The sequence below is a fragment of the Bos indicus x Bos taurus genome, chromosome 11, assembly GCF_003369695.1.
Source record: "Bos indicus x Bos taurus breed Angus x Brahman F1 hybrid chromosome 11, Bos_hybrid_MaternalHap_v2.0, whole genome shotgun sequence".
Classification (NCBI taxonomy): domain Eukaryota; kingdom Metazoa; phylum Chordata; class Mammalia; order Artiodactyla; family Bovidae; genus Bos; species Bos indicus x Bos taurus.
The window spans coordinates 1,594,741-1,610,544 of NC_040086.1; the positions used below are offsets into that span (position 1 = coordinate 1,594,741).

The following is a 15,804-nucleotide window of genomic DNA, read 5'->3' on the forward strand; positions in this document are numbered from 1 at the left end:
CTAAATGTACATGGACGAAGAATGGATAAAGACGATGTGGTGCATGTATACAACGGAATATTACTTAGCCACTGCTGCTGCTGCTGCTGCTATGTTGCTTCAGTCGTGTCCGACTCTGTGCGACCCCACAGACAGCAGCCCACCAGGCTCCCCCGTCCCTGGGATTCTCCAGGCAAGAACACTGGAGTGGGTTGCCATTTCCTTCTCCGATGCATGAAAGTAAAAGTGAAGTCGCTCAGTCGTGTCTACTCTTAGCGACCCCATGGACTGCAGCCTACCAGGCTCCTCCGTCCATGGGATTTTCCAGGCGAGAGTACTGGAGTGGGGTGCCATTGCTTTAGCCATTAAGAAGAATGAAACAATGCTATCTGCAGCAACATGGGAGGACCTAGAGAGTGTCATACTGAGTGAAGTAAGTCAGAGAGCAAGAAATATTATATGGCACCCCTTACCTGGGGAATCTAAAAAGAAATGATACAAATCAACTTATAAAACAGAAAGAGACTCACAGACTTACGGAACAAACGTTGCTGCAGGGAAAGATGGGTGGGAAGGGATAGTTAGGGAGTTTGGGATAGACATGTACACATTGCTATAATTAAAATGCATAGTCAATAAGGACAGGAACTCTGCTTGATGTTATGTGGCAACCTGGACGGGAGGGGAGTTTGGAGGAGAATGGATACATGTTTATGGATGGCTGAGTCCCTTTGCTGTCCACTTGAGACTGTCACAACATGGTTAATCAGCTATACCCCAATACAAAATAAAAAGTTTAAAAACAAAAAATTGAGCAGGGCTCAGAGCTGAGGACCGAGGCCTGCTGACTCCAGCCATGAACCAACCAATGGCAGCCAAGGTCATGGGTATGTATGTCTCAAGGGCATCTGCTGACCTCCTTTGCCCCCTCTCACCTGCTCATAAGGCCGTGCAATATCCTTTGCTGAACGTCCCCAGGGCATCAGAAAGTCAGGGCACTGCCTGGGTGAGGTCTGGAGCTGTCGTCATGCTGCAGCTTTGCAGCCTCAGACCAGGTGGACTCACATCATGTGAGGGGGAAAGCCGCGGATGAAGCAGAACCGCAGCGGTGCTATGCTTTGAGTAAATGTTCAAGTTTGAGGTTTTGATAACCTAAGGCTATAAATCTGACACAAGCTTTCGAAGATTAGCAGTGCTAGGGCATGGGAGATGGTGAACCAGAGACAGAAGAAAGTTCTAGAGAAGGCAACAGTCTAAGGCCGGAACCAGCCAAACAGGAGTTATGGGCTGATCTGTGTCCCCTGAGATTTAACATGCTGAAGGCTTAGCTCCCAGCACCTCCGAGTGTGCCTGTATTTTGGAGATGGAGCCTCTGACGAGGCAATTAGGCAGAAAGGAGATCATTAGGGTGGGCCCTGATCTCATATGACTGGTGCCCTTAATAAGAAGAGGAGGGACTTCCCTGGCAGTCCAGTGGTTAAGAATCTATCTTGCAATGCAGAAGATGCAGGTTCGATCCCAGGTCGGGGAACTAAGATCCCACATGCAGCAGAGTGTGGACAAAAAAACTTAAAAAAAAAAAATATCCACCCAGGAAGGAAAATTTAATAATGAAAAATTGGGACTTGAATTTTACGTTTTTTTTTTAATTCCACCTTTCTAGTCATTCATCTTTGCTGTATTTTACCCAAGTATACAGATCCACGGAGGGCTAGAAATTTAAAAGCTTCATGCACTTTCCAAAGAACTTGAAAAGTTTGGTGCTCAGGGGCTTCCCAGCCACTCTCCCCCCATCATTAGCAGAACCTTAAGTCTGGCATGAGGACCCACGGTGTATCACTGCCAATCCCTAACAGGGCCGCCAAAGCCGGTTCTTCAGGGTCTGAGAAGCCTGGCTTCTGAGCCATCGAGTTGGGTGGCTGAAGGCACATGCCCACGGCTCAGCGAAGATGCCTTCAAACCCTGCTGACCTTGCCTCCTGGAGGATGCTGGCACTCCCCGTTTAACAGCGTCTTGCCACACAGTTCCCTCTTTTCCCGGGACACTCTCATAAGTTCCAGAGGATCACTGTCACTGTTTCCTTCTTCTCACACAGGCCATGAGTCCTAATAAAGCCCTGGCTCTGCTGGACTGGTTTGAGACTCCTTGTCTCATGTGAATTTACATCCTCTCAGACTTACCTCTCCATTTGGATGCGTCTCCCTCTAGACTCTTCTTGGAACTGGTGAAGTGAAGTCGGGGTGTATTGCAGTCATTGTATATCTTTCCCCATTGCTACCTCATCTTTATGGTCATTTTTAAAAGCATCTTTTAAAGTGTATTTATTTATGTGACCACACTGCACAGCATGTGGGATGTTAGTTCCCCAACCAGGGATTAAACCCATGGCCCTTGCCTTGGAAGCGTGGAGTCATAGCCACTGGCCCACCACGGAAGTCCCTTCATGATCATTTTTGATGTCACCAACATTTCCTGTTAAGCGATCCTTAGAATTGGGGGCAGTTTAGAATAATGATAAAAGGCAGGGGCCTTGGAGTCTAGCCTGTACCATACTGCAGCTGTGTGGCCCTGGCAAATGACTTGACCTTCCTGAGTCTCAGTTCCCATACTGACAAAAGCGGATAACAAGACCCCCACCCCGCTTCCCCTGAGTTTGGGGAAGATCACACACAACAGTCACAACAGTGGCACACACAGCAAGCAGGCTACCAGTATTAAGCGTTACTGATAATCGCATCAACCACGTATACATGAATATATCGGTTACTTTCAACTTCTCGCTTGTAAATGCTAAATGCACTTCAGACAGCCATTTTCCATGTTTTAGATGTGCTCCTTAAAGCAGAATCCCAGACAGGGAATGACCGTGTTACAAGGTAAAGGGCATCTGGAAGGCTCATCACATGCTGACAACACGCACCCTAGTCAGAACACAGCTGCTGCTGCTGCCGCCAGGTCACTGCAGCCGTGTCCGACTCTGTGCGACCCCATAGACGGCAGCCCACCAGGCTCCCCTGTCCCTGGGACTCTCCAGGCAAGAACACTGGAGTGGGTTGCCATGTCCTTCTCCAATACAGGAAAGTGAAAAGTGAAAGTGAAGTCGCTTAGTCACAGCTCAGGACCCTAATTCCACTGTAACACTGCCAGCCAATACACATCTCTATTTGCAAACGTGAGAAAGTGAGGGACTTCTCTGGTGGCCCAGTGGTTAGGAGCTTGCCTTCCATTGCAGGGGTTGAGGGTTTGATCCCCGATCAGGGAACTAAGATCCCACAGGTGACTAAGCCCACACACCACAGCTAGAGAGAAACCCATGTGTCCCAACTAAGATGGGACTCAGTCAAATACATACATAGCTTTTTTAAAAAGAAAATGAAAAAAAATCCAATCCCCCCACTTCCCATTGAGGCTTCTTACCCACGTGCCCCTTCTGTCCCTCGTCGGAGATCCTCAACAGGAGCTCCAGGTGGGAACTGCTGACGTCTGGTGCCACCACCTTGACCAGCCGCCTCCACTGGGCCTCCTTCACCACAAACTCTGTGCCCACCTTGACTTTCAGGATGTTGAAAGCTTCCGTCATTTTGTGATGTTTCAGGTATGCCAGTGTGTGAATCTCATTCTTGAAAAAAAAAAAAAAGAAGTGTGTGCATTTTTTTTTAAGAGGAAGATTCAAGGAAGCCTCATTTCTCGGCTTTAAATATTTCAAGGTAATGGAAGAGTTGAGATGAATGCGTCCTGGGGACCACGTGTATCCTTTCTGGATGAGCAGGAGATGCTCGAGTGTAAAGGTCTCTCCATGCCTAACGAGGACTCCTAATACTTCCTGCTCCTGGGTTTACAAAAATAGCAACTCAGGAACTCATGCCACAGGAGGAATCGCAGGGAGAAGTCACTGATAAGTCTGTTAATTCGCAAGGTACAAAATCCCTCCCCCGCTCCAGAGATGGCTAACTATGTAGTGTCTGAAGAAAACAGAACTCCACTTACCGCGTGCAAGTGAGTGAACCCAGGAAGGATAATCAGAACGCTGAGAGACAAAGTAGCAGGAAGCAGACAGGCCCACACTCCGCTGTGCCCAGGAGCAGGCAGATGCCAGAAAGGACGGAGATGAGGCGCGCTGCTGAGACAGAGGGAGCCGCTCGGAGGGAGAAGACAGACCTGCCATTAAGTCGATGAAGACAGAGAGAAGAGAGGGGGGAAAGCAGGGGAGTGAAACGAGGCTAGAAGTGGCCTGGAAGGAAGGGGTCCAGGGCTGCCATGAAGCCTGACTGTGCACAGAGAATTTTCCAGAAGAGGAGAACCCCTCTTCATGTTATAATGGGCCATGTGGATGCCCATCCCGACTGCTCCCTGTAAGCTGATAACATAGTTAGACCAGAAATTCTCTTTCTCAAATTGAGCAGAGTTGATTTACAATGTTGTCTTTGTTTCAGGTATACGGCAAAGCGATTTAATTATATATAGATAGATAGGGCAGATAGATAGATAAGACTTCCCCGGTGGCGCTAGTGGTAAAGAATCTGCCTGCTAATACAGGAGACAAGAGATGCAGGTTTGATCCCTGGGTTGGGAAGATCCCCTGAAGGAGGGCATGGGAAGCCACTCCAGTATTCTTGACTGGAGAATCCCCATGAACAGAGGAGCCTGGGGGGCTACAATGCATAGGGTCACACAGAGTTAATCTGAAGCAACTCAGCACACACAGTTGCATATATGTATATATATACACACACACACACATACATATATATATGTATGTATATATATATGGCTCAAATCATGAACTCCTTATTGCAAAATTCAGACTTAAATTGAACAAAGTAGGGAAAAACACTAGAGCATTCAGGTATGACCTACATCAAATCCCTTATGACTATACAGTAGAAGTGACAGATTCAAGGGATTAGATCTGACTGACAGAGTGCATGAAGAACTATGGATGGAGGTTCATGACACTGTACAGGAGGCAGTGATCAAGACCACCCCCAAGAAAAAGAAATGCAAAAAGGCAAAATGGTTGTCTGAGGAGGCCTTACAAACAACTATGAAAAGAAGAGAAGCAAAAGGCAAAGGACAAAAAGATATAAACATCTGAATGCAGAGTTCCAAAGAATAGCAAGAGGAGATAAGAAGCCTTCCTCAGTGATCAATGCAAAGAAATAAAGGAAAACAATAGAATGGGAAAGACTAGAGACCTCTTCAAGAAAATTAGAGATACCAAGGGAACATTTCAAGCAAAGATGGGCTCATAAAGGACAGAAATGGTATGGACCTAACAAAAGCAGAAGATATTAAGAAGAGGTGGCAAGAATACACAGAAGAACTATACAAGAGATCTTCATGACCCAGATAATCATGATGGTGTGATCACTCACCTAGAGCCAGACACCTTGGAATGTGAAGTCAAGTGGGCCTTAGGAAGCATCACTACGAACAAAGCTAGTGGAGGAGGTGATGGAATTCCAGTTGAGCTATTTCAAATCCTGAAAGATGATGCTGTGAAAGTGCTGCAGTCAATATGCCAGCAAATTTGGAAAACTCAGCAGTGGCCACAGGACTGGAAAAGGTCAGTTTTCATTCCAATCCAAAGAAAGGCAATGCCAAAGAACTCTCATAGAATTGCACTCATCTCACACACTAGCAAAATAATGCTGAAAATTCTCTAAGCCAGGCTTCAACAGGATGTGAACCGTGAACTTCCAGATGTTCAAGCTGGTTTTAGAAAAGGCAGAGGAACCAGAGATCAAATTGCCAACATCTGCTGGATCATCGAAAAAGCAAGAGAGTTCCAGGAAAACATCTACTTCTGCTTTATTGACTATGCCAAAGCCTTTGACAGTGTGGATCACAATAAACTGTGGAAAATTCTTCAAGAGATGGTAATACCAGACCACCTGATCTGCCTCCTGAGAAACCTATATGCAGATCAGGAAGAAACAGTTAGAACTGGACATGGAACAACAGACTGGTTCCAAGTAGGAAAAGGAGTATGTCAAGGCTATATATTGTCACCCTGCTTATTTAACTTATATGCAGAGTGCATCATGAGAAACTCTGGGCTGGATGAAGCACAAGCTGGAATCAAGATTGCAGGGAGAAATATCAATAACCTCAGATATGCAGATGACACCACCCTTATGGCAGAAAGCAAAGAAGAACTTAAGAGCCTCTTGATGAAAGTGAAAGAAAGAGTGAAAAAGTTGGCTTAAAGCTCAACATTCAAAAAACTAAGATCATGGTGTCTGGTCCCATCACTTCATGGCAAATAGATGGGGAAAAAAGGGAAACACTGACAGACTTTAGTTTTGGGGCTCCAAAATCACTGCAGATGGTGACTGCAGCCATGAAATTAAAAGACGCTTACTCCTTAGAAGGAAAGTTATGACCAACCTAGACAGCATATTCAGAAGCAGAGACATTACTTTGTCAACAAAGGTCCATTTAGTCAAGGCTATGGTTTTTCTAGTGGTCATGTATGGACATGAGAGTTGGACTATAAAGAAAGCTGAGCGCTGAAGAATTGATGCTTTTGAACTGTGGTGTTGGAAAAGACTCTTGAGAGTCCCTTGGATTCCAAGGAGGTCCAACCAGCCCATCCTAAAAGAGATCAGTCCTGGGTGTTCATTGGAAGGATTGATGCTAAAGCTGAAACTCCAATACTTTGGCCACCTCATGTGAAGAGCTGACTCATTGGAAAAGACCCTGATGCTGGGAGGGATTGGGGGCAGGAGGAGAAGGGGATGACAGAGGATGAGATGGCTGGATGGCATCACCGACTCGATGGATATGAGTTTGAGGAAGCTCTGGGAGTTGGTGATGGACAGGGAGGCCTGGCGTGCTGCAGTCCATGGGGTCGCAAAGAGTCGGACACGACTGAGCAACTGAACTGAACTGAACTGAACAGATCCCTCCCTGCTTTTCCCCTTTAGTGATCACAAGTCTGTTTTCTATGTCTGAGTCTATTTCTTTTTTGTAAATGAGTTAATTGGTATAATATCTTAGATTCCACGTATCTGTGATATCATATGATGCTTGTCTTTCTCTTTCTGGCTTACTTCACTTAGTGTGATCATCTCTAGCTGCATCCGTGTTGCTGCGAATGGCATTATTTCACTCTCTTTTGTGGCTGTGAATGGCATGTTTCCTCCTCTGTATGCTCCACTGTAGACATGCACCGCTTTTGCTTTGTTCACTCATCTACTGGTGGACATTAGGTTGCTCCCATGACTTGGCTGTTGTGAATACTGCTGCAGTGCACATGGGAGTCCAGCTATCTCTCTGAATTAAGAGTTTTTTCTGAACATACACCCAGGAGGGGGATTGCTGGATCATAAGGTAACTCTATTTTTAGTTTTTTAAGGAACCTCCACACTGTTTTCCATAGTGGCTACACCAGTTTACATCCCCATCAGCATGCAGGAGGGCTCCCCTTTCTCCACACCCTCTCTAGTATTTATTATTTAAAGACCTTAAATTCTTAATGGGTGCAGCTATGTCTTCATCAGCTTTGGCTCCTTCATACTTTGTATGAAGCTAAGTCAGACAGAAAAGGACAAATATCGTATGATATTGCTTATATGTGGAATCTAAAAAAAAAAATAGTAAAAATGAACGTATTTACAAAACAGAAATAGAGTCACAGATATAGAAGACAATCTAATGGTTACCAGGGAGGAATGCCAGGGAGGGATGAATTGGAAGATTGGGATTAACATATACCCACTACTATATATAAAATAGATACTGAAATAGGCCTTCGGTATAGCACAGGGAACTCTACTCAATACTCTGTAATGGCCTATATGGAAAAGAATGTAAAAAGAGTGGATATATGTATGTGTACAACTCAATCACTTTGCTGTATACCTGAAACTAAGACAACATTGTAAATCAACTAAAAATTTAAAAATAAAACACTAAAATAAAGACTTTATTTTAATACTCAATAAAAATTTAAAAATAAGTAAATAAAAGCACTAAAATAAAGAATAAAAGACTTCAAGGAGCCATGAACAATCAGATGCATTAAGAGTGAGGGACAAGGGACCTCCCTGGTGGTCGGGTGGTTAAGACCCTGCACTTCCACTATAGGTTGAGTCCCTGGTCGGGAACCAGGATCTCACATGCCAAGTGGCCCGGTCAAAAAGAGAAAAAAAAAGAAAAAGACTGAGGAGAAAATCCGGGATCTGCCCTGAAGCTGGGACACACTGTCAGACCCACGCCAGACTGACAAAGAGCCACCTGGCCTAGCAGCATTCAGCAAGGCAAGTGAATCTTCAGATTCATCAAAGCGAAAGGAAAATGAGCGTGTTCAAACATTTAGCAAGTGCACAGGCAAGCCTCCCTGCTCCCACCCAGCCAGGTGCCGGACCCCCCGCTGGAGCCCCAGCTCAGGCGTGTTACCTTCAAGTGCTCCCTGGCCTCCCTGCTCCCACCCCGGCTGGGTGCCAGACCCCGCTGGAGCCCCCCGCTCAGGCGTGTTACCTTCAAGTGCTCCCTGGCCTCCCTGCTCCCACCCAGTCAGGTGCCGGATCCCCGCTGGGCCCCCAGCTCAGGCGTGTTACCTTCAAGTGCTCCCTGGCCTCCCTGCTCCCACCCCGGCCGGGTGCCAGACCCCGCTGGGCCCCCCGCTCAGGCGTGTTACCTTCAAGTGCTCCCTGGCCTCCCTGCTCCCACCCCGGCCGGGTGCCGGACCCCCGCTGGAGCCCCAGCTCAGGCGTGTTACCTTCAAGTGCTCCCTGGCCTCCCTGCTCCCACCCCGGCCGGGTGCCAGACCCCGCTGGGCCCCCCGCTCAGGCGTGTTACCTTCAAGTGCTCCCTGGCCTCCCTGCTCCCACCCCGGCCGGGTGCCGGACCCCCGCTGGAGCCCCAGCTCAGGCGTGTTACCTTCAAGTGCTCCCTGGCCTCCCTGCTCCCACCCCGGCCGGGTGCCAGACCCCGCTGGGCCCCCCGCTCAGGCGTGTTACCTTCAAGTGCTCCCTGGCCTCCCTGCTCCCACCCCGGCCGGGTGCCGGACCCCGCTGGGCCCCCAGCTCAGGCGTGTTACCTTCAAGTGCTCCCTGGCCTCCCTGCTCCCACCCCGGCCGGGTGCCAGACCCCGCTGGGCCCCCAGCTCAGGCGTGTTACCTTCAAGTGCTCCCTGGCCTCCCTGCTCCCACCCCAGCCGGGTGCCAGACCCCGCTGGGCCCCCCGCTCAGGCGTGTTACCTTCAAGTGCTCCCTGGCCTCCCTGCTCCCACCCCGGCTGGGTGCCAGACCCCGCTGGAGCCCCCCGCTCAGGCGTGTTACCTTCAAGTGCTCCCTGGCCTCCCTGCTCCCACCCAGTCAGGTGCCGGATCCCCGCTGGGCCCCCAGCTCAGGCGTGTTACCTTCAAGTGCTCCCTGGCCTCCCTGCTCCCACCCCGGCCGGGTGCCAGACCCCGCTGGGCCCCCCGCTCAGGCGTGTTACCTTCAAGTGCTCCCTGGCCTCCCTGCTCCCACCCCGGCCGGGTGCCGGACCCCCGCTGGAGCCCCAGCTCAGGCGTGTTACCTTCAAGCGCTCCCTGGCCTCCCTGCTCCCACCCCGGCCGGGTGCCAGACCCCGCTGGGCCCCCTGCTCAGGCGTGTTACCTTCAAGCGCTCCCTGGCCTCCCTGCTCCCACCCCGGCTGGGTGCCAGACCCCGCTGGGCCCCCCGCTCAGGCGTGTTACCTTCAAGTGCTTCCTGTAGTTGTTGTAGATAACAGCCAGAAAGACAGACATGAAGATGTAGGTGTTGATGATGATGTAGGTTATAAAGTACAGAGAATACCACCAGTTGAGCTCGTAGGCAGGCATCCTAGAAGGAAATAACTACGTGTCACGGTTTTCCATGCCCTAGGTCCACAGTGCATAGAAGGCTGACCACAGGGGACATCCCACGTGGACAGTCCACGTGCGTGGGGCAAGGAAAACCTTTACTCCGTCTACGTCTCCCCCAGACAGTGCGACGGGGCCTCAAAGCCATCACCATGCTTCATGCTAAATGGCTCACTCCAGACCTGCCTTCTGAAGTCCTTCGTGCCTTAGAGAGGTGCCAACTTCCAGAGCAGGCAAGATCTGGGAGATGCCCCCATCCCACTCCCTCCCTTCCCAGTGAGAAAATCAAAAGCCCAGAAAGGAGATTCACTTGCCCAGAATCACAGGAAGAATCTGAACTGTGAGCTGGGTTTACACTCAAGGCTTTTCAGGGACACCAGAATGCCTTGCCAGGATGCAGGGAAGGCAGATAATTTTGTATCCACATTCGGACTATGAGAATGAAAGAAGTACCATTAACAATGGCACTGGGGCCTTCCCTGGGAGTACAATGGATAGGAATCCGCCTGGCAATGCAGGGGACATGGGTTCGATCCCTGGCCCAGGAAGATTCCATATGCTACAGAACAACTAATCCTGTGGACGACAATAATTGAGGCCATGTCCTGCAACTATGGAAGCCGTGAGCCTAGAGCCAGTGCTCCGCAACAAGAGAAATCACCACGATGAGAAGCAGCCCAGGTCCCACAACGAAGAGCGGACCCCACTCGCCACAACTAGAGAAAGCCCCAGTGCAGCAACAGAGACCCAGTATAACCAAAAACAAATTAAAAATAATGTTAAAAAATAACGGTGCCGGGACAAAAGGCACCAATCAGGATGCATGCTCATACCCCCGTTCATGGAAACGGTTTTGTACAGCAGGGGACGCTGAGGGAGTCAGCAGAGGGAAAGAGCCAAGAAAAAACAGGGGGGCCAGGAGCTTCCCTCGCTCACTTTTTGCTAGAGACAGGCCTCGGAGCGAGCAGGAACCCGGGACAAGTTGACACGAGGGTCCTACACACAACTGGACAACAGGAAGCCCGCCCTTCCCCCACAGCGAGTTATGGGAGGAGACGGGGCAGACATTCGCAGTTAGAGCTCCAGCCACACTCTAGGACCCAAGAGTCATCTGTTCAGGGGGCACTGTTGAATAATCTTACCTCCACAAACAAGGCAAATCCATAATACACAGGATATTAGGGGGAAAAAAGAGCCTGATGTTTTTCTCCTAAATAATGTCCACGTGTGTGGAGAATTGGCACTGGGGGACAGGGGGAGGGGACAACTCCTAACCTTTACATTTCTTTCCTGTTTCATTTAGCCAGAAAACCACATCAATGCTTAGGAGAAAAGCTGTGCTTCCTTTACAAAAATGGCTTAGGTGTTTCAACTCAAGACTCAAAGAACCTTCCAGAACAGAATTGAGTTCAAATATCTAAGTTATGTCTCCAGATATGTCTCCTGTTGCTTTTGGTTTTTTTTAAAAGGTCATCTAAATTTAGTTTTAATTTAACCTATTTTTTTTCTTTTTGGCCATGTTGTTCAGCATGCAGGATCTCAGTTCCCCAACCAGGGATCAAACCAGTGCCTCCTGCAATGGAGGCTCAGAGTCTTAACCAGTGGACTGCCGGGGAAGTCCCTCATAAAATTTTTGAAGAGTGCAAAGTGTTGGCACTAGCCTACCCTCTCTATTTAAATCTAAGTTTACATAGGGACTTCCCGGGCAGTCCAGTGGTTAAGACTTTGAGCTTCTATTCCTGAGAGTAAGGGAGCCCTGGTGGGAGAACTAAGACTCTGCATGCCTCATGGTGTGGCAAAAAAAAAAAAAAAAAACTGTATAAAAATTTTACAACAACAACAACAAAAATTTTACAACAAATATGAATAAACAGAAAATCGCTATTTTTTTCTCTTACAGTTGTTTTTAAGAAAGTGGATTCTGTTATAGAACAGATGTCAGTGGATGTGAACTGGTGACTCACGTACATGACGTCAGGGCTGTTTGCAGTGGTGACCAGCACGTAGAGCTCAAACGCTATGTCCAGGATGTTGGTGAAGTACGGTGACCCTTCCACAGTCCTAAGATCCCTAAAGAGGAATCAGCGACACAGAGTGAAAAAAACCCACAGACATAAATGAAGCTGTGGTTTCTGACACCCTTTTCCCCTTGTGGAGCCCTCCTGGAGTGTCTGAACGGGGAAGACAGCCACTGGTGACCAACTCTGCCACCGGCAGGCTGAACACACACATGGGAGAGTTCTCCGGCAGAAACCTCCAGAGCAGCCTGCTCACCTATCCCCGAAAAGCTTCAAGGCCATGAGGGAGAAAATCATCATACTGAAGAGGAACAAGAGGAACACGTAGAGGATGTCGGGCAGAGTGTTCCGGATGCTTCGGAAAGTCCTTCGGATCTGTGACAACAAAATTTCGTTTCATTTACACACAATCAGCTAATTCTCTGCTAAAACAAAACCCCCACTTCCTTAGCAGATGCAGACTGGGATCATTTACACACAATCAGCTAATTCTCTGCTAAAACAAAAACCCCGCTTCCTTAGGAGATGCAGACTGGGATACGTTGTTTTATTTGCTTCGTCCTATCTGACTCTTTTGCAACCCCATGGACAGTAGCCCGCCAGGCTCCTCTGTTCAAGGGATTTGCCAGGCAAGAATGTTGGAGTGGCTTGCCATTTCCTTTTCCAAGGGATTTACCCAAACCAGGGATCTAACCCATGTCTCCTGCATTGGCAGGAGGATTCTTTACCACTGAGCCACCAGGGAAGCCAAACTGGTGTGTGTGCAGAGAATGGGTAAACAACAAGGTCCTACTGTATAGCATAGGGAACTGTACTCAATACCCCACGATAACTGCGCTCACACCCTACCCATGATGGAAAAGAACATGAAAAAGAATGTACATACAAATGTATAACTGAGTCACTTTATTGTACAGCAACAATTAACACAACTCTGTAATTCAACTACACTTCAGTAAAAAAAATTTTTTTAAACACCCCCTTATGTATCCTAAATCATATCCTTACCTGACGACTTTCAGGGAAGTTGATGAGGAAGACTGGCCTCAAGGCCCTTGACCATCGAACTCCGCGGATGTTAACAGCTTCCAGGGACCCATAGATGACCAGATCAATCAAGGTCAGCTGTGACAGACATGGGGCGGAGATGTCAATACTGCTAGAGGACTGAGGAAGTGCCATACAGACGCATGTTCACTGACCCAGGAGGAAGGTCATGATATATCATGGGAAAAGAACCACATTCATAGCATAAAAACAGAACATTAACAGCGGCTGTCATCCGAGAGTTCACTATGTGCCATGGCCTCTATAAGCTTTCCATAGACTATTCCACGCCCCCTGCAGAGGGTACCACTCCTGGATGGAAATGTTTGACATACAGAGAGGGAGATCATGAGGCCCCAGTCACACAGCCAGCAAGAGGGGCAGGCCTGGGACTGGACCCAGGAGGCTTGGTAACAGAGCCTCGGCAGTTACCAGCACTACCTACCACCATGTGGTACTTTTCTTCGGTTCCATATATGAGGCAGGTTTCTAGCCTAGTTCCCAGGTGGCACCAGTGGTAAAGAACCTGCCTGCCGATGCAGGAGATGCAAGAGACGCAGGTTCGATCCCTGGGTTGGGAAGATCCCCTGGAGTAAGAAATGGCAACCCGCTCCAGTAACTTTGCCTGGAGAATCTGCAGTCTACTGGTCTACAGTCCATGGGGTCGCAAAGAACTGGACAAGACGGAGCATGCACACACACAACGGGATAGAAATATGCAGATTACAGAAAATTCTTATCAATCCTTATTAAGGTCAGTCTGTGATCCTGAGGATGGACAAAGGAAGAAGGACCCAGAGCAGTTTAGAAAAATGTAAGTTAAAAAAGAATAATCTACCATCATCAGAAATGTTAGATCAGTCCCTTTGGAGGCAAGGCACTGAGGACTGAGAAAGCTCAATCACAGTGGGAGAGAAAATACAGACTCAGAAAGAGGCTGGTGCTGGCCGCTGCACGGGGCGCCACCTGGAGGGAGTCAGAGGGGTTATTCCAGGGCAGCAGGGGTGGCCGGACAGCTCACCAAGGGTCACGGTATCTGTGGAGGCTTCCTGGAGGAAGCACTCCCTGATGCAATCTTTTGCTGCTGTTGTTAATTAATTTTTAAATTTTGGCTGCACAGGGTCTTCGTTGCCGTGCTCAGGCTTTCTCTAGTTGCAGCGAGCAAGGGCTACTCTCTAATCGTGGTGCAGGGGCTTCTCACTGCAGTGGCTTCTCTAGTTGCAGAGCACAGGCTCTAGGGCGTGCAGGCTTCAGTAGCTGCAGCACGTGGATTTAGTTGCCCCACCTTGTGTGGAATCTTCCCGGACCAGTGATCGAACCTGGGTCCCCTGCATTGGCAGGCAGATTCTTAACCACTGGACCATCAGGGAAGTCCCCTTTGATGTAATCTTAAAGCAAATAAAAGCTTTAAAAGCACACAACTCTGAGCAGTCAAGAGCTGTGGCAGGCAGACACAGCAAAGGGACGCTCAGGAAGCAGGGATTCCTGGCAGTGGGGGCAGAGGGGAGCAGGAAGTGACAAGCCCTCAGACCGAAGGCAGGTGAATTTGAGGATCAGGCTACAAAGATAAGTCTTATTCCCAGAGCCTGGGGAGCCCAGAAAGTCTTTCAAATAAGGGGGATGGAGGTGAAGGAGTGCGACCCTTTTGCTTACAGATGCAGGACAGACCTGGACGGGGCACTCTGCACCCTCATCCAGTTCACTCCATACACCTCTGCGGAGTGCCTCTTCATGCAAGGCATTGTTCTAGCTCTAGAGAGAGAAAGCACTCAGAGCTCTCTGGAGGAAACCTGGATGAGACAGGGGCTGAGGGTGTGTGGGTTGGGGCTCTGAGGAGGTGGCGTAGGAGGGATGGCCGTGCAGGTCTAGGACAGGAGGACCTCCGGTGGGAGGGACACAGAGCCTCCGACACCGACTTTGGCTTTTCTTGGTGGGATTCGGGATGCTCTAAAGAAGGGAGCATGGTGACTGGGTCGGACTTGGGCTTGAAAAGTGCCCACGTGTCCATCATAGTCAAGGCTCTGTGCTGGAAGTCTTAGGAGATGAGGATGGACTTCCGACCCTGTCCCAGGAGGGGGTCATGCAGCAAACACAGCCTTGAAAGACGTACATGCTTTCCAACTCTTTTCTTTTTTTTTTTTTTTAAGTTTTCCCAGCCATCTCATCCTCCACCTTCCTGTGTCAGGCAATACTGTGTTATGGACTGAACTGAAGATGTCGTCACAAGTCCCATCTCAGATCGAGGGTTCTTGTACAGTAAGACACTCATATATGAATATGTTCTGTCCCAAGAGCGCATTTGTAAGTCCAACAAAGTTAGCCTAGGTACCCAATTATACACAGTACTTTACTATATAGTACTTTGCTGCTGCTGCTAAGTCACTTCAGTTGTGTCCAACTCTGTGCAACCCCATAGACGGCAGCCCGCCAGGCTCCGCCGTCCCTGGGATTCTCCAGGCAAGAACAGTGGAGTGGGTTGCCATTTCCTTCTCCAATGCATGAAAGTGAAAAGTCAAAGTGAAGTCGTTCAGTCGTGTCTGACTCTTAGCAACCCCATGGACTACAGCCCACCAGGCTCCTCCATGAGTGGGATTTTCCAGGTAAGAGTACTGGAGTGGGGTGCCATTGCCTTCTCCGATATAGTACTTTATTTTACTGTAATGGGGCTTCTTTGGTGGCTCAGAGGTAAAGAATCTGCCTGCAATGCAGGAGATGCAGGTTCCATCCCTGGGTTGGGAAGATCCCCTGGAGAAGGAAATGGCACCCTACTCCAGTATTCTTGCCTGGAGAATTCCATGGACAGAGGAGCCTGGTGGGCTTATAGCCCATGGAGTCAAAAACGAGTCAGACACAACTTAGTGACTAAAGAACAACAGCTTTACTGTTGTAAAGGTTTATAATACTTTTCACATAAAATACATTTTA

General features: G+C 48.8%; 1 protein-coding gene across 1 annotated transcript in view; it reads right to left on the reverse strand.

Annotated features, from left to right (window-relative positions):
• The window catches only part of LOC113900903 (two pore calcium channel protein 2-like), a 55,035-nt gene that overhangs the window by 21,650 nt on the left and 17,581 nt on the right, over positions 1-15,804 (reverse strand). The window contains exons 5-9 of the mRNA XM_027554532.1: positions 12,841-12,957; positions 12,089-12,207; positions 11,783-11,884; positions 9,668-9,794; positions 3,397-3,598 (exon numbers count right to left, since the gene is read on the reverse strand). Coding sequence (XP_027410333.1) covers positions 3,397-3,598; positions 9,668-9,794; positions 11,783-11,884; positions 12,089-12,207; positions 12,841-12,957 — 667 coding nt within the window. The remainder of the gene's footprint in view (positions 1-3,396; positions 3,599-9,667; positions 9,795-11,782; positions 11,885-12,088; positions 12,208-12,840; positions 12,958-15,804) is intronic.